Source organism: Orcinus orca, chromosome 6, assembly GCF_937001465.1.
Source record: "Orcinus orca chromosome 6, mOrcOrc1.1, whole genome shotgun sequence".
In the NCBI taxonomy this organism is placed as follows: Eukaryota; Metazoa; Chordata; class Mammalia; order Artiodactyla; family Delphinidae; genus Orcinus; species Orcinus orca.
The window spans coordinates 87,972,404-87,991,184 of NC_064564.1; the positions used below are offsets into that span (position 1 = coordinate 87,972,404).

The 18,781-nt window shown below is 46.8% G+C and overlaps 1 protein-coding gene across 3 annotated transcripts in view; it reads left to right on the top strand.

The window, feature by feature from the left end:
- COL15A1 (collagen type XV alpha 1 chain) overlaps nt 1-17,735 on the top strand; it is a 105,110-nt gene extending 87,375 nt beyond the window's left edge. For all 3 annotated transcript variants that reach the window (XM_033431191.2, XM_049711130.1, XM_033431190.2), the window contains 11 exons: nt 1,557-1,637; nt 2,057-2,106; nt 2,204-2,305; nt 3,210-3,354; nt 7,190-7,254; nt 8,572-8,700; nt 8,838-8,897; nt 9,632-9,691; nt 13,906-14,091; nt 15,525-15,640; nt 16,651-17,735. In XM_033431191.2, the coding sequence (XP_033287082.1) occupies nt 1,557-1,637; nt 2,057-2,106; nt 2,204-2,305; nt 3,210-3,354; nt 7,190-7,254; nt 8,572-8,700; nt 8,838-8,897; nt 9,632-9,691; nt 13,906-14,091; nt 15,525-15,640; nt 16,651-16,864 (1,208 nt within the window). In that variant the 3' untranslated portion in view covers nt 16,865-17,735. The remainder of the gene's footprint in view (nt 1-1,556; nt 1,638-2,056; nt 2,107-2,203; nt 2,306-3,209; nt 3,355-7,189; nt 7,255-8,571; nt 8,701-8,837; nt 8,898-9,631; nt 9,692-13,905; nt 14,092-15,524; nt 15,641-16,650) is intronic.
- The last annotated feature ends 1,046 nt before the right edge of the window (nt 17,736-18,781 follow it).

The following is an 18,781-nucleotide window of genomic DNA, read 5'->3' on the forward strand; positions in this document are numbered from 1 at the left end:
TCACCCGTTTCCCTATTCTGTGCATCTCGGCTGAGTCTCCTAGCTAGCAGGCTGCACTCCATTTTTCCATTCATGTTAGTTTGCTCATAACACATCCACTGATAGCTTCTCCTTGCCTGGTGCTATCCCATGCACTGGGCTGAGACAGATGGATCCCATGCTCTTCCTGTCACCCAGGCCCTTAGACTCTGCTGGGTGAAACTCTTTAAAAAGTCGTTACAATGCAATATGCCAAGAGCTAATGCAGGGGAGGCCGTGGGAGCTCAGAAGGCCTTTGCTTCAGAGTGTTCCTGGACCAGCAGTGTCAGCACCTCCTGGAAGCTTGTTAGAAATGCAGAATCTCAGGCCTCATCACAGACCTGCTAGACCAGGAGCTGCATGTTCACAAGCTCCCTCTGAGGTGTATACACAGTGCAGTGTGAGACGCACTGGCTCTTAGTGATTAGTAAACATCAGCATGTTCATGGCCTGTAGGAGCTTATCTACCACACATTAGAGTGGGGATAGGCCAGGAGACGGGAGCCTGCAGGCAAGCAGTGACTCTGGTCCCCTGTCCCCACACACGCTGTCACACCATGTGTGCCCCTTTTGATTGAGAAGTCTGAACGCTTGCAGTTTAAACAGGGAAAGGCCTTCTTTTTTCCCCGAGTACTGACCTCTGGCTTGGCTCTGTCACTCCCGGCCTGCTTAGGTGGTGGTGTCCCTGCTGGTATCTGGCTTCATGGGCTTTTGGTCACTTTTGGTGACAAAGTCCAGGCTGTTCTCAAACTGCTTGTTCAGATCCAATTCAAGGCTCTCCCTACCCCTGGTGCAAGGTGGACCTTGGGGAGGAGGTGGGGTGGAGCTCGATTTGCTTTCTTGGATCCCCAGTGTGTAGGCACACATTGGTCAGCTGATCTCTCTCGGGACCTGGGAACTCAAAGATCTAGTGTCCACCCACTCATCTAGGTGGGGAAAGGGGACTGCTTCCCTTCCCAAACTCTGTACTCCCAGGAGGCTTTCTCTGAGCCCCTCTCCCAGATAAAGAGTTTGCTTCTCACAAGTCCTGTGGGGAGTGGCGTACCGCACTTTGCGAGTGGAATACTTAGTAGCACCATTAGCTGTCCTCTGCGGCACTCCCGGAGAGTCCTCCCCTCCCCTTACACCACCGTGCTGCCCAGGCTTAGGTGGGATGGGACCGGGAGCTTGACTTGGTGTTGAGTCTCAGGCCACGTGTATGAAGCCGTCCAGGGGAGTTAATTGTAGCCTCTGCTGGGCTCCCATGATGCACTGCTGGCACCTTGAGGATGGTACTTATTCCATCCTGCCTCGCGCTACCCTCACTGTGTCTGTCTCCTTGAGAGCTTTCCGAGGTCAGGAATTGTGTCTGCTGCATCTACCTCTGCCTCTCCATCCTGTAGCAAAGGATTTTATACCCTCAATAGGCCTTTGTTGTTGAGTAGACTTAGCTCAAGGGGCTGAGTTTCAAATCTTGTCTCAAAAATGTTTTATATAGAATGAAGGTGATTTTCCACTCTTTTTTTTTTTTTTTTTAATGTGTGTGTATTTGGTGGCAGGTGTTAAAGGAGAGAAAGGATCCTGGGGTCTTCCCGGCTCAAAAGGAGAAAAAGGCGACCAGGGGGCGCAGGGACCACCAGGTATCCCAACTCTTGTTCTGGATCTTGTCCTTGATTTTTGTTTCTGAGAAATCCAATTGAGCCAGTAAGTAAGGCTAATTACATTACCACCCTGTCCACAAGCTCTATGGAATTCCAGAGAGACCCAGTCATGGGCAACACGTGTGCAAGATTGAACTTTGTCAAGAGAGACTGGAAGTTCTGATCGTTCCAGCTTCATCTGCAGAACGAGGCCTGGAGAGGACCAGGGACAAGCCTAGGATGCCACAGGGTCACAGGATCTGAACTAGTGCTCGTTTCCAAGCCCAGTGCCCCCTCTGTCAGCTAAACCAACGTGGGGTCACTTCTGCTAGGAACTCATCATGGTTGCCAACTTGGAGGCTTTGGTGTTTGAATTTCTGAGATTGATTGTGGATTTTTAAAAAGCGTTTCTTTTTCAGGCCCTGCTGTGGATCCAACTTACCTGAGACATTTTCTGAACAGCTTGAAGGTGAGCATTTCTCAACATCTGGCCTGTGTTTCCAAGTTCTCAGGCTTATGTCAGAGACTGGTTCATCTGACTCTTACTGGATGTTCTCTGCTTCCAGGGGGAGAACAGAGACAAGGGGATCAAAGGAGAAAAAGGAGACTCTGACAGCGGCTTCTCTGTGTCAGGGCCCCCGGGCCTGCCGGGAAGTCCAGGCCTGGAGGTGAGTAGCGACCCCTCCACACCCCTTCCTCGGGGAGTCACGGCCCTCCCTGAAGCCCCCCAGTGTGACGAGGCAGCTGGGAGCAAAGGCCAGTCACAGTACCACAGGCTGCAGGCAGGCCTTGGGCGTTGGCCTCTCTCCCCCATACTTGCTAATGGGTGGGGAGCCTGGCAGAGGCCACAGAGGAAAGGGAGCTAGCCAAGGCCACATGCACGCAGGTTGCTTCCAGGTAACCCACCACTGTGCCTTATTCACATCAGCGGTGGAAAACTCAGCACAAAGAGTTGTTAATGGTAAACACATCAGATAACAGAGGCAGAAGGGAAGGTGAGGGAGATGTTTTTAGGGGGCTATTTGATTCTTCTGAAATTTCATCAAAGAAGGAGCCTGTAGATCGGCTTGGTCTTCTTAGGATGAGAAGTTTCTCCAGATCACAAAAGAGAAGTTCAAATTATGCCTCCACTGAGACTATGATCAGATCATTGACCCTCAGGGACCAGGAGCAAATTCTGGACCTGGAACTCGCCATGAGCATAGACCGAGCAAAGCCAGGAGACCAGGGTTCTCCTTCCAGCTCTGCTGCTGATTTGCTTTGGGACCTCGGGCAAGCCCTGCCCCTCTCTAGGCCTCTGTTTCTCCATCTATGAAATGCCGAGGCTGGACTAGATGAGCTCCAGGGGCCCTTCTGAGTCCAGGGCTCCCTAGGCTTCTCTGCTGTCATTCAACGTAACGACTGGGCCACCGCTCTTTAGGTCTTCCACCTCCTGGCTTGTGCCAGGACTGAGGATGATGATAACAATAGAGGGTGTTTACTGACTTCTTATCAATGTCCTAACAAAAAGAACAGATGGGACTTCTAGTGACTAATGGTGCTTTCTTTCTTCTGTTACTGTGCACTTGACAGGGCCAGAAAGGGGAGACCATCATCGGGCCCCAGGGACCCCCAGGTGCTCCTGGCCTGCCTGGGCCACCTGGCTTTGGGAGACCTGGTTCCCCTGGGCCACAGGGACCCCCGGGGCCACCAGGACCTCCGGCTATCCTAGGAGCAGGTCAGTACTGCGAGTGGTGCCCAGCGTCACCACACCTGGGTGGCACGTCAGAGCCACACTATCCGACAGAGGGCTGCTTCCTGGGTGGAGCCTTCTTTCTCTTCGTTTTTCTTTTTAAATTGAGATATAATTTGCATGCCATAAAATTCACCCATTTAGAGTGCAAAATTTAATGGTTTTTAATATATTCACAAGGTTGTGCAGCCATCACCTCTCTCTAATTCCAGAACATTATCGTCACCTTAAATAGGACCCCTGTACCGATTAGCAGTCTCTCCTCTTTTTCCTGATCTTCCCCTGATCTTGGAAACCATGAATCTACTTTCTGTCTCTCTGGATTTGCCTATTCTGGACATTTCTTATCAATGGAATCACAAAATATGTGACCTTTTGTGACTGGATTCTTTCCCTTAGCATAATGTTTTCAAAGTTCCCCCATGTTGTAGCATGTATCAGTACTTCCTTCCTTCTTACGGCTGAATAATATTCCATTGTATGGATATACCACATTTTGTTTATCTGTTCAGCAGCTGATGAACGTTTGAGTTGTTCCCACTTTTTGGCTACTATGAATAGTGCTGTTGTGAACATTTGTGTACAACGTTTTGTGTGAACATATGTTTTCAGTTCTCTTGAGTATAATGCCCAGGAGTGGAATCGCTGGGTCATATACATGGTTACTCTACTTTTGGAGGAACCACCAGACTGTTTTCCAAAGTGACTGCAACATGTTGCATTCCCACTAGCACTGTACAAAAGGTTCCAATTTCTCCTCATTGTCAACAACATTTGTTATTATCATATCTTTTTTATTCTAGTCATCATTCATTCATGTGAAGTGATATCTCATTGTGGTTTTGGTTTGCATTTCCCTAAAGACTAATAATGATGAACATCTTTTCACGTGTGGGTGGAAGCTTCCTGGCTGCTTTGTCAATGCCTGGGCCTTAAGGGACTTAAGGACCAGCATTGATTCTACCCTTCTATGTAAAAATTTCACCCCTTGTACCTCACTTCCTCAAATGAAAAATGGGTGAAATAGAAGAAAATCTCCATTTATCAAGTACTTACCAAGTGCCGGGCACTCTGCCAGTCACTCTACTACATTATCTTACTAGATTCTCAGAAAGCCTTTCAAGGAAAGTATTAGCATCCACATTTTACAGAGGAGGAAAGTGAGACCCAGAGATGTTTAGGAACCTTTCCAAGGAAACACAGCTAATAAGTGGCATGAATGGAATTAGGACCCAGATCAGACTAGCTCCGAAGCCTGTGTTCTTTCCACTGTGCCCATGGTGGAAAATAACAGCAGCAGCAATAATAGCATGAATGCATCATTTTTTGTTGTTTGGGTTGGCATGAGCCAGGTGTGGTGGAAGCACACCTGGGAGGAGACCTACAATGTCTGGGGCATCCGGGAGAACTTTACACAGGAGGTGACTTTGGGGCAAGTGACAGAAATGGAACTCAAACTAGCTCAAGTGCATAGGGAAACTTATTGGATGTGCAGGAGGGTGTGAACAAGCAATTTGTAAGAGGGGCAGGCATGCAGTGAGACTTCAGGTGCAGCCGGAACCAGGGATTCAGTCCCTGTGAGGATTCTCTGGCCATCTCTTGCTCAGCTGCTCTCTGACTGCAGCATCACGCTTCTTCACCATAAACCATATCCTCTGCATGGCGAGAAATACCAACAACCTACAGCTTCCACTGTCATCTAGAAATCTTGACCTTGTTTCTCAGTTTTAGTTTGAAAAGCCCTGGGGTGGGGATGTTCTGGGGAAGGACACTGACTGACCTGTCTTGGGCCAGATGCCCAACCTTGGACCAGTCATCTGTGGCCAGGAGGTGGGATCACATGAGACCATGACAGCTCCTTCTGGACCTGAATGGTCATAGAGGTGAAGGGGAAGATCTCAGGAGCAAGTGAGGATGCTGGTCCTGTAAAGAGAGAAGGTGCTGGGTGGATAAAACCATAGGTGCCTATACAACCTTGAGGGATACATAGGAATTACAAGGGGTGAAGGGGCATTGCAGGGTGAGTACAGGATTCAGAGACTCTGTTGTCCACAGTAGCCCTAAACTAGGGGGCCCTAGGACTCCTTGCTCCATTGAAAAGGATTACCCTTCACATAATATATAGCAATTCACAGTTTACAAAACACTCCCATATCCATTATCCCATTTAATCTTTTTGTTTTTTTTTAAATTTACTTATTTTTGGCTGTGCTGGGTCTTTGTTGCTGCGCCTGGGCTTTTTCTAGTTGTGGCGAGCGTGGGCTACTCTTTGTTGCGGTGTGCAGGCTTCTCATTGCAGTGGCTTCTCTTGTTGCGGAGCATAGGCTCTAGGTGCGCGGGCTCTTTTAGTAGTTGTGGCATGTGGGCTCATTAGTTGTGGCTCGTGGGCTCTAGAGCGCAGGCTCAGCAGCTGTGGCGCACAGGCTTAGCTGCTCCACGGCATGTGGGATCTTCCCGGACCAGGGCTTGAACCCGTGTCCCCTGCATTGGCAGGCGGATTCTTATCCACTGCGCCACCTGGGAAGCCCCTATCCCATTTAATCTTAACAGCAACCCCAGGAGGGAGATGAAATGCATAAGATTATAAAACTCATTTTATGGATGAAGGCACCAAAGCTCAGAGAGGTTGAGTCTGACTCAAGGTCACATATCCTAGGAAGAAGCATGGCTGGGGTCCAAATCCAAGTCCTCAGACTTTGTCTCCACTAGACATTCACCACCTGTGTATGAATTTTCAGGTCCTGTGTCAGACTACAGGCTTATTTGCAGTGACCTCAAAAATCTCATACAGTAATTTTACTGGGACTTGTACAAACATCCTTAACTCTACCAAGAGTTTTGCAGATTCTGGGGGGAAATTGGAGATCAGAGAGGTAGAAGGAGAGCAGCGGAATTGCTACAATAACATTTCTTTATGTTTGCCTAAAGTAAGGACTCTTCATTTGGGAACCATAAACTCCTAGAAAATTCAAAGATGTGCCTCAGGGAGCTATCATCCCACTAACATTCTAAGTAGAAGTGTGTGTGTGTGTGTGTGTGTGTGTGTGTGTGTGTGTGTGTGCGCGCGCGCACTTGCAGATATGCATATGTGCATTTTTCTAGGGGAGAGGGCAATAGCCTTGATTTGATTTTTAAGGGCATTTTGACTCCTCAAAAGGTAAGAATCTCTGGTTGGACGCTATACAATTTGCAAAGCACATTCCTAGTTTGTGTTCTCAGTTCTCAACACAGGCTAGTGAAGACGTACCTGTTTACATTTCACCGATGAAGAAGCTGGGGTTCAGAGAGCTTGTTGTTTCCCCAAGATCACACAGCTGAGAACTGACAAATCAGGAACTTGAGTCTCCTGGTTGGACGGCCAGGGCCCCTGTCACTGGCCTACCCTGCCCCCCTGTAGCCCAGCACCTTTTCTTCTTCTTTCTGAGCCTGCTTCCTCTGTTCAGTAATTACCTGTTTGTCTCTTGGGAGAAATAAGTTGTATGAGTCAGAGCATTTTTGAATGCAAGTGACAGAAAATTCAACTCAGACTGACTTATACAAACAATTGAAACAACAGGAATTTATTCACTTATAAAACTGGAAAGTCTTAGGCATGACTTCATCCAGGGCTACAGTCAAGAATCTCAGTTCTCCCCCAAACCAGTCAATGTGGCTGAGTCATATGCTGGGCACAGAGCTCCTAAGATTCGGCTACGAGGTGCAACACTTTGCAGCACTGTGAGTGGGGTGGTGAACGCTCCCCTCGGTGACCAGCTGAACGTCGGAGGCATTTTGCAGAGAGTATGCTATTTTGTAACTTCTCTTTTCTGCTTTGTCTTAGCTGTGGCCATTCCAGGCCCACCTGGCCCTCCAGGACAGCCAGGGCTTCCCGGATCCAGGAACCTGGTCAGTATTATCATCAGTGTGTCTTCATCCTTCTGCTTTGGATGGGTTTCCTTAGAACTTTGGCTGCAGTGTTTAGGGGCTGGCACACCTTCTCTGTTGGAGTTAGGCCTCCATGACAATAGAAATGGTATAATTTCACAAACAGGGTATTTATTATCTCTTCGGATGACTTATTAAGTAAAAAGATACAGACTACAAAATCGTTTATTATTTAAGTTCCACCTTTCCAATCGTTAATTGACTAAACTGTAACAAGAGCCAATCATATTACATCAGAAAACACAGGCACAAGACCGTATACAACATCACAGGAGGCCCTGTGCTGGTTACATTTCCCCTGGGTAATGCAGCCTTCTCCATTCTACCGAAGGATGGCTCTTGTACCTTGTTACCCTGCAGATCATTGGAGCAGGATATGGCACACAGAGATCGTTGTGATGCACAGAAAAGGGACAAATACCTCATTAGGGTGTCAGGAGTCCTAGGAATGCTCTTTGGTCTTTGATAGATTTTATTTGGAAATTTGGGCTGCCAGATGAAGAACTGTCCAACAGTAGATGGAATTTCGATATTTGGTACCTTTGGGGGATGCCTGAGTCATTTTAATCACAAAGTCATCTTCAAAGCTAGGTGAAAATTAAGTTTTTATAATCTTTCTCAGTTGAAAAGGTTGATATTTCCTTGAGGCTTGACACTTCTCGATAGATTTTTCCAGCTTTTATGCCTGTGCCTGGCTAGGCCGAGATGGCTGTCTGATCTTTGGCAATTTTCTAGACAGAGAAGTTACAGACCCCCATTTTCTGCTGTGTATTTAATACTGGAACTACCCAGCCAGGCAAAAAAGATTTAAGACGTGGGTAGAGTAACTCACTTGCTTACATTTCTTACTCCAAATGAAAAGCAATTTGCAGCAGCATGAGCTAACAAAACACATGAAACGATGTCGGTGCCGTTGTGCAGCTCACACCAATGGAAGCGGCAAAACTTACCCATGATTTTGCCAGTACCAACGTCCAACAGAGCCAACTCTGCTAACAGTTTCTAAATGTCTTTGAACTCTCAGGATACTGTCTTCTTTGTCTTAATTTGTTTATTGTAATTGAGATTTGTGTTTCAAGGTAATGCATGTTTTTGTTTTATCGGAAAGAAAGTCCTCTGGTTATTAATGAAGTTATATATCTCTCTGTGGCACAATAAGACTTCCCCCTGGCTGTGAGGGGATGGCTCATATTTGACTTTACAGAGAGGCCAGTTTTTCAAATTGTGCCATCGCTGTGATGATAACCGCAATGTTTGCAATTTGAAATTATCTGACAGGTTACAGCATTTAGCAACATGGCTGACATGTTGCAGAAAGCCCATTTGGTCATAGAAGGGACATTCATCTACCTGAAGGACAGCACCGAGTTTTTCATTCGTGTCAGAGATGGTTGGAAAAAATTGCAGGTAATTCTTTAACAAACCGCCTCCAAGTACCCTGTAAAAATAACATTCTACTCCTGTAAATGCCATTTTTCTGATTTGAAAATAGGCAAACAGTTTCTAGTTGATGTTTCATTTTCAACGTGCTCTTTTCCTTAAAGCTGGGAGAACTGATCCCCATTCCGGATGACAGCCCACCCCCCCCTGCGCTTTCCAGCAATGTGAGTCGTTTCCCTGCCTTACCTCTAACTCCTTCATTCACCAGCACTTGCTGAATCCCCTTGGCATCCAGTATCAAGCTCTCCAGACTCTGGACAGCCAGCTCTGCATGGTTCACTATCTGGCAGAAGCCCCAAAATTGCCAAGTGCCAACAGAACGTTCTCACAACAGCTGGAGGGAGAGCTGGACCCAGACGCTGGAGACCTGCCATTCCCATGTCGTAGCTGAATCCTCTTGGGCAAGGGAATTCCCTTCTCTTGGCCTCAGTTTATTGATCTGTGAAAACACGGTTGGCATAAGCAATCTAGAAGAGCCCTTTAATATTTGACACTGAGACTTCCTTGCCTGATAAGAACACCAGCAGCTTGCGTTGTCCACTATTTTAACCTTACAGCTACCCTTTGAGGCAGGTGATAGCATTCCCACTTTGCAGGTGAGGAAGCTGAGGCTCTCAAGAGGTGCCTTGCTCTATTAAGTGAATGAGTTGGTTGTAAAACATGGACTTCTTCCTTGATTCAGCACTCTTTCTAAAAGTCTGGAGAATATCCACTCCCTTTCCGAGGATAATTTTTTGTTCATGTGTGAAACTCTTCACAGTTAAGAGTGGTCCAAAGACTGTGACAAACTGTTTAAAGCAGCTTTTCAAGAAACATTGCACTTGTACCTTAATGTACGGTGAAGAACAGATTGAATGCATATTCAGGACTGTTTTTTTTTTCCTCTTTTACCTGACAGTCTCATCACCTTCAGCTTCCACTGGCGTCTATTTCAAGTGCTAATTATGACAGACCTGCAGTAAGTACAATTCATGCATTTACTGTACAGATGCCGAAAGTGTGTCTGTCATGTGCCAGTCCCCATGCTTGGCACACAGTTCCTGCCCTCAAGATGCGTATAGACTAGCCAGAGAGGCAAATAAAAAACAGGTAATTCCAATACAGTGTGAGAAGTCGTTTGGGTGAGGCAAACACAGGGCACTGGGAGTGTTAGGAAGGTCAAAGAAGTCTGCCTTCTTTGGAGGAGGTGACCTTTAAATCACGACCTGAAAGACAGCTGAGAACAGGGGAGAGCCAGGTAGGGGGAGGGGAATGGGAGTCCCAGGCAGAGGGAGTATGGAACAGAGGCAGGCAAGGGCAAGTGCTGTACATTTCTCTAATTCCAAGTATTTCAGTCTTGCTGAAGGAGTAGAGTTCAAGGCAGGTAAGGGAAAAGTATAGTCTGCATAGGGCAAGGTCAGTCATCAAGGACCTGAAAGCCAGGCCAAGGGCTTTGGCCTTTTCCACTGGGCAGTGGGGGAACAATGAAGGATTTTAAGGAAGACAAGGGTAAATATGAGAAGGGCATCAGAGAAATTACCTTGCTTATAATGTACAAATGGATTAGAGGGCACAGGACCAGGGACCCAAAGACAGTTAAGTAGTTACTGTATTATCTGAACTAGGATCACAGCAGTGAACATGTAAGAAAGTGGGCAGATGGGAGAGAAATTAAGGAGGCAGGAGTGACAATTTGGTCATTGGTTGGGTATGGGGCAGTGAGGATGAGGGCGATCAGGAATGATGCCCAGGTTTCTGCTTGGGTAACTGAGTGGTGATAGATTTTTTTTTCCAGGGATCATTTTGTTGCTTAGATCTGAAACTCTCACTCTATTTCTTCACTAGCTTAAATGAAGATTTTATTCAGATAATTGCAGGAACCTCATGGAACTCAATTGCAGGAAGTACAACAGGGCCTGTGGACTCTTGTTCCTGCTATTAGTATCTCTACAGACCAGCCTCTGCAAAGGTCTTTCCTCCTGCTTCCCCTCCACCCTCACCCCAGCACACAGACATAGGTTACATCTGCAAAGCTTGCGCACAGCCTTGGGTTGCCATGGCACTGATCCTGGCCTCAACTCTATGGGATCTTACGGCTGCAGAGCTCAATACCACCTCAGTCTTGGGAGAGGTAGTCTACATGGGTCAGTTGCCTACTCCCAGTCAAATCAAGAGTAGCCAAGGGACTTCCCTGGTGGCGCAGTGGTTAAGAATCTGCCTGCCAATGCAGGAGACACGGGTTCAAGCCCTGGTCCGGGAAGATCCCACATGCTGCGGAGCAACTAAGCCCATGCACCACAACTACTGAGCCTGCGTGCCACGACTACTGAGCCTGTGTGCTACAACTACTGAAGCCCACATGCCTAGAGCCCGTGCTCTGCAACAAGAGAAGCCACCACAATGAGAAGCCCGCACACCACAACGAAGAGTAGCCCCCGCTCGCCACAACTAGAAAAAGCCCGTGCGTAGCAACAAAGACCCAACGCAGCCAAAAATAAATAAATTTATTAAAAAAAAAAAAAAAGAGTAGCCAAGAGAGGAATGGAGATGCAGATGTGGAGAGTGGATGTGTAGACACAAGGGGTGGAGGGGATGAATTGGGAGATTGGGATTGATGTATGTGCACTGCCATGTGTAAAATAGATGGCTGGTGGGAGCCTGCTGTGTAGTGAGGGGAGCTCGGCTCAGTGCTCTGTGGTGACCTAGGTAGGTGGGATGGGAGGCGGGTGGGAGTGGGGTCCAGGAGGGAGCGGATATGTGTATACATGGCTGGTTCACTTCGTTGTGCAGCAGAGGCTAGCACAGCATTGTGGAGCAGCTATACCCCAAATTTTTTAAAATGTAAAAACAAAAAAATAGAGCAGCCAAGAGAATGAAATTGAATGGCCTGAGGCCACTCTGTTTAGCAAGTATTGTGGGGACACTTTCAAAGAAGAAGGCATAGACTTGGCGGACACCAGAAACACGTTTCCTTTAGTGCTGCCATCCACCGAGCAGGAACTGATGTAGGGCCTGGTGAGCCTGCAGTACCTGTAGGATATCTGAGTGGAGAGCAGCAGGAGGAAGCAGGATCAGAAGGTCTGCAACCCTGCAGTGGGTCTGGTCTGGAGATACAGACTTGGGAGTTTTCAGCAGAGCTATGGAAATTGTCTTGGGGATGGTAGGATTCCCAAAAGAGAATCTATATGGTGAGAAGAGATTGGATTGCGAGGAGCAAAAACAAAAAGGAACTGATGGAAGACATACGAGAAGGAAACCGGGAAGCCATCGCCAGAGAGGAAGAAAGAATGCCAAGCAAGATAGAAGCCAGCAGTGTCAAATGCTGCCAAGAGGCCCACTGAAAGGACTAAAAGGTGTTGTTCAAATTGAGAAACTAGAGAAAAGCATTTCTGTAGCATGGAGAGATGCCAACAAGATTCTAGTTGGTTGCAGAGTAGATGGGAGGTGAGGAAATAGAGAAGCAATTATAGGTAACCCTTCAGAAAGCTTAGTTATGAGGGGAGACGTTAGGGCAGTAGCTACAAAATTTTTTTATAAATTCTAAGGCAATACATATTCGTTGTAGAAAATTTGGACAATGAATAAAAAGAATGGGGAAGAGGTCTTTCCTGGTGGTGCAGTGGTTAAGAATACACCTGCCAATGCAGGGGACCCGGGTTGGATCCCTGGTCCAGGAAGATCCCACATGTCGCAGAGCAACTAAGCCCATGTGCTGCAACTACGGAGCCCGTGTGCTGCAACTACTGAAGCCCACGCACCTAGAGCCCATGCTCCACAACAAGAGAAGCCACCGCAAGCAGAAGCCCACGCACCGCAACGAAGAGCAGCCCCCGCTTGCCGCACCTAGAGAGAGCCAGTGCGCAGCAGTGAAGACCCAACACGGCCAAAAAAAAAAAGAATGGGAAAGAAAATAGTAAATCACTTATAATTTTACACAACTACAACCATCTTCAAAAAGCCATTTTAATGTTTGATTGTGGAAATATCACTGTCTTCATAAAAATGATATCTATTCATGATAGAAATGTTCCAGCGGTTAAAGGTATAGAAACATGAGAACATAAAAGCCCCCAATCTCACCATTCAGAAGCAGCCATCATTGCAGACATTTCTCTGTGCATCTCCTTAAAGAAGGAGAGGTGGAGGTGGTGGGGTTGGAGGTGTGGCAGGGAGACCTGCACTCACCGCTGCCCCTTTCCTAGGTGTCCCCTGGTATCAGGGAAGCGCAGTCCATCAGGGCCTCTTGCGACTGCCCTTGGGTGTAGCCCCCGGAAACACAGCAGCAGAAAGGTGATGAGACCATAGGGCCTCTTCCCTCGGGTGCCACAGTCTTCAGACACATAAGAGGGAGGAAGACGTGTTTAAGATATTTAACAATATTTTCCTTTTCTGGCAACATGGGCCCGGGTCCTGCACCAGCTCTATGCTAATGAGATAAAAGTTACTCCTGACATGAGATTGAGGAGGGAGATGACTACCCCTTGAGTATTGAGTATAATTCCGAGGGTACAGCAGAAAGGGCTGGGAGAGAGGGCCGCAAAAGAAGGCTGGGTTTGGGGAGAGAAAGAGTGGGAGAAAGCAGATTATGGAATGGCTTTTATTTGGGCTCCTGACAAAGGTGGCAGGAATGTGAGGCTAGAATTACTGTATGACCCCTAGTTTCCAAAAGGGTCTATCCCAGCAGTCTTAGTAATAAATGTCATGACCTTCTCCTTTCAATGCCTTTTCCCTCTGGTCCCTCATGATCAGCCCCAGGCCTACTCAGGAGGTGGAAGAAAGGGCAGGAGGCAGATAGCTTGATGTAGCTCTGAGATCTAGGACCAAAGCCAGCTTAAAAACCTCCTAGAAACTCAATGAGGGGCAGACCCACAGATGGCCTGCCTGCAGGCTGGATTCAGATCTCTGAAGTGCTTTATTTTGTTTTGTTTTCCTCATATATGGAAGAAATTTCTACTATTTAGAGCTGTTCAGATTGCTGACGCAGGCTGCTTTGGGACACCTGAGCTCTCCTTCCCTGGAGATGGTCCAGCAGGGGCTAGAATTCCAATGTCAGGTAGAGGTTGAGTAAGGTGACCTCCAGCGTGCCTTCCGTTGCAGCAAGTCTGGGATCTTATTAGGAACATGTGAAGGTTATGGGGGTTGGAGTTTGCTTTAATTCTTCAACTGCACCGTCTTTTCTCTCACTTTTTTCAGCTACACTTGGTCGCTCTGAACACGCCATTTTCTGGGGACATTCGAGCTGATTTTCAGTGCTTCCAGCAGGCCAGGGCAGCAGGACTGTTGTCCACCTACGAAGCATTCTTATCCTCCCATCTGCAAGATCTCTCTACAGTTGTGAGGAAAGCAGAGAGATATAGCCTTCCAATAGTGAACCTTAAGGTAAAAATAAATATCGTTCCCATTGCCTCCTGGATGGACTGGTTTCCACGGGGACTAGAGGCAGTTGCCACTCCTGACATCATCAGAAGTATGTTGTTTCAAGGCCCTGATTAGCTGTGTGACTTTGGGTGGTTACTTTCCCTCTCTGGACCTCAGTTGCCTTATATTTACAATGGCCCTTCCTGTTTGGATGGTTTATGACCCTTGGAGCAGACAGGAGGGATAGTAATGACCTCTTTCATTTATATAGCTTTTGTGCTTGTTTACAATGCACTTCATATCCATTATCTTAATAGATACACCCGATAAAAATGGGAGTTATTCTTTTCTGTTTGTCAGTTGAGGAAACTGAGGCTCACAGGGAGAAAGCAGTTTACTCAAAGTCACTACAAACTGGAATTAGTTTCCTCGACCCCCTCTTAGTTCCACCTGAGGATGCCTTCTGTAGAGCACTGGCTGAGGGGCACCAGAGAACAGCTGGTGAGCCCTGGTCCCAAAGCAGAGCCACTCTGTCCTGCACCCTGGTTTGGTACCCTCAGATATTTCTCTGCCCTCATTCACTGGCAAGGCAGGGCCCCGCATCATCCCTCAGTTATACCATGGAAATAGCCTACTTCTTTAAGGCTACAAGGGGCAGCTCTGTTGCTGCTCACACACATCCTGGGTCCTGACCCCTAACCAGACCTCAAAGGTGCTTCAAGACCCTTTGGTCCCTGTGAACCCCAGTACTCCAGTTTGGAACCTTGAGGCTGGCAAGTCCATCCTGACCCCACACCCAGCACTTCCCATCCCATCTTCCAAGGTTCTGTTCCACCACATTCATCCACTTAGACTGTATTCTTGGAATACAAATAACCGAAGGAAAAGGAGTAAGAAGTTCATCTCCACATCATCCACTTGTAGGTTAGCACAAGGCTTGGCACAAATTCGAAGCTCAGTATATACGTTTAAAATAGCAATGATAGGGCTTCTCTGGTGGCGCAGTGGTTGAGAGTCCGCCTGCCGATGCAGGGGACGCGGGTTCGTGCCCCAGTCCGGGAAGATCCCACATGCCGCGGAGTGGCTGGGCCCGTGAGCCATGGGCACTGAGCCTGCGCGTCAGGAGCCTGTGCTCCGCAACGGGAGAAGCCACAACAGTGAGAGGGCCGCGTACCGCAAAAAAAAAAAAAAAAATAGCAATGATAAAAACCTAAAACACACTTTTGATAGGGAGGAGACTTTATACACATATAGTAAAAGAAATTACCTCAAGAAATAAGACCGTAAAGCCAAAAGGGTTCAAGGAAAGATTATAAAATCAAACCACAAGTATTTCCTGAGTTCTCACTCTGTCCAGGATCTGGGATTGGGGTTAGGGACTTCTGGGCCTTGAAGAATGGATAAATGTTTGCAGGCTGTTTGTATGATTCTAACATGGCATTTTGTCTCCATAGGGCCAAGTACTTTTTGATAATTGGGACTCAATTTTTTCTGGCCATGGAGGTCAGTTCAATACACATGTTCCAATATATTCCTTTGATGGCCGAGACGTAATGACAGATCCTTCTTGGTAAGTAGAGATGGAAGCCCTTGAAGTATATCATATGATAGACAGTTTTAGGAGACAGTCTAACAATGGGATGCCCTTATCAGCTGCTCCTTTGGGGTGCTGCCAGCGTAAAGCCTCAATGAGGCAGCCAGGGGCCATGGAGAGAGCCTGGCCATGGAACCAGGAGACCTGGGTCCAGTAATTTAATATGGGACCTTGAGCAAGGCACTTCCACTCTTTGAGCCCCAGTTGCCTCACCTGTCAAATGAGCAGGATAATCATATCCATATGGATAAGACTGTTGTGAGAATTAAAAGGTAAGTGTGAGAACATCTAGCATACAGTAGGCACTTAATAAGTGGTAAGTAATGCTATTCATGGTGATTCTTTAACCCTATACTGTGAGTTGCACTCTAATTCTTTGAAAATTATGTATGCTTTTAAGAATAGAACAACTCAGTAAACTTTTCCGCAGTGTCTACTCTATGCCAGGCCTAATGCCAGGCCTGGAAGTCACAGTAATAAACCTACACAGCCCCTCTCCTTTCAAAGCTCGTAGTCTGTGGGAAGATAGACACAGACTAGCTACAATTCTAGACGTAATATTGTCATTGGAAAATGGAGAAACAGATAAGATGGTAGGAGCACAGAGGAAAGAGTCATTATTCCTTGGTGGTGAGAATCAGGAAGCCTTCCTGTAAGAGGGGGCGTTTAATGGACTTGTGAAAGATGAGAAGGAATCACTGAAAATGAAAGCGAGGCCATTCCAGACTAAGGGGCCTCATGAGCAAAGGTTCAGATTCACGAAAGCAGAGAGTATGATTTCAGAGCAAGTACAAGCTGGATATGGTTGGAATGCAGTGTGTTCAGAAAGTTGGAAACAGTGATAAAGACAGAGAGGTGATGTGCAGTCAGACCCTGGAGGGTTCAGGAGTTTGACTTGACTCACTAGACTTATGCCAATTTGCTCACCGAGATATGCCACAAAGAAGGGTCATTTCAAAAAGTAACACAACAAAATTCCTTTTCAGGCCCCAGAAGGTTGTTTGGCACGGCTCCAGCACCCACGGAGTCCGTCTCGTGGATCAGTACTGTGAAGCGTGGCGAACCGCCGACATGGCAGTCATGGGCTTGGCCTCCCCGCTGAGCACGGGGAAGATTCTGGACCAGAAAGCATACAGCTGTGCTAATAGGCTAATTGTTCTGTGTATCGAAAACAGTTTCATGACAGATGTGAGGAAGTAATGACCTTCCCATGATTCTTAAGAGTTTTCCAATTTTTTTTTTTATGTGAAGAGTTGACACTGAAATCTAAAATGTTTAAACGTTGTAAATATTAGTTTTTTATTACACATTCATCACAACAGCAACCAAAGAAAACATACCTCAATACACTCAAAACTGAAGACAGAAAGGACTCAGATCAAAGATAAAATCTGATCCATCTATTGGTGCTAGATTCTGCAGGAAACCCATGCAGTGTAAACACATCCCAACACGGTTAACAGCAAGTTGAAAACAAAGGCCTTGGCACTCTGCCCACTGCATCCTTCAGAAAGTGATTTCCTTCTTTTAACCGTTGTTGAGTGTAAGATGTCCTTCATGTTTTCTTACAAAGTCAGTGTTTAGAAGTGTACCCCTTTCTAAGTTATGTGCAGACCAAATGTTCTTTAATATACATCCATTGTTTGCAACTGCTATTCATACAGAGAAACAGAACTCAAAATGATCCTATTTGTATTTTCTGATATTACCAGACTTTAATGTTTTTTTTCCTAAAATATTATTGCCATCTTGCTTTAGGAGTTTTATATTTTGACACAACGTATTTTAGTATGGTATCTGTTTATATAAATGACTTGCTGGAAAAGTTTAAACTCCCAATGATCTGAAACTAGAGAAGAAATAGCACATAATTACTACCTTTCCTGTGGTGGCCCTTTCCCCACACCCCACCCTGATTTTATAACTTCCATTTGGCAATGCTTGAATTATAACTGCGATTCAACAAACAGGTTCATGAGGATGAATTTTCTGAGACACGTATACCTTCATGCTGTACACTTTGATTCTTTTTTTTCCATGTAAGTGAACATAAAAACATCTTTTCCAGGCGCTTTCTTCTGTTTGACTTTTTTCCCCCAGTTCCTTTATTTTTCACCAGTGATGTGGAAGCGGCCCTGGGGTGGGTTTGCTAACCCTGTCACTGCCACTTGTGCTACCCCTCAGGAGATGATCAGAGAACAGGAAGCTTTTCCCATCATGCTCCTCTGCTCCTGCCTGTTGTCTTCCACTCAGTGGGGGCAGAAGAGCCCCAGTGTGACAAACAGGATCAACTGTGTCTCAACACATGACTTTGGGCAAATCTGCCTTTTTCTCTCAAGGAGGTTGGGATAAAATAAGTAATATCAGCTCTCAGTTCCTAAATATCAGACTTAACATAAGTCCCATTTATCTTTCCTCATAACCCTGCAAGGTAAGTAGTTTTATCTCTACTTCACAAATGAAAAAAAAAAAAAAAAAAAGTTGAGGCTCAGGAAGTCACTTGTTCCAGGTCACAAGGCTGCTGAATGGTGGGTCTGGTTTCAGGCCCAGGGTCCATCTCACTCCAGTGCCCAGGATCGTTTCAAGGAGCAACTGCACAAGGCTGCCTATTCGCTCCCTCCCAGCTCCCAGGCTGTGACTCTCCGGCTCTTGGCTTGATGCTGCAGGAGAAACAGAATCACCAGGCAAGTGGCATGCTGGGATATTTCCTCCCATTCAGCTGGGCTGGCCCAGAAACTCAGCGAAGTGAATCCACCCTAATAATCCTTGAGGTAGGAAGGAAATGGAGGACCAAATAAAGGCAGACAGCCCAGAACCTCCACTTAGGGGCTTCCTAAATGGAAGAGCAGTGAAAATCTGAGTCATGGGATGAAGACAGTTATAGGTTGGAAAGCCCCAGAAGGGATTGTTGGGGACTCACTCACCTACCCAGTGGCTGGGGTGCCTAGCATGGACAGGAACTGAGGGGGGAGGGGGGCAGGGGGTGCTGAGGTCATGAAAAGAAGGTGCCTTCCGTTTTAGCCAGAGCCCGCAGCGGCCGTGGGCCACAGAAGGCACAGGGTGGTGTTGGGGTTTGGGGGAGCCAAAAAGAGGGGAGGCCCCTTTTGCTGACCCCAG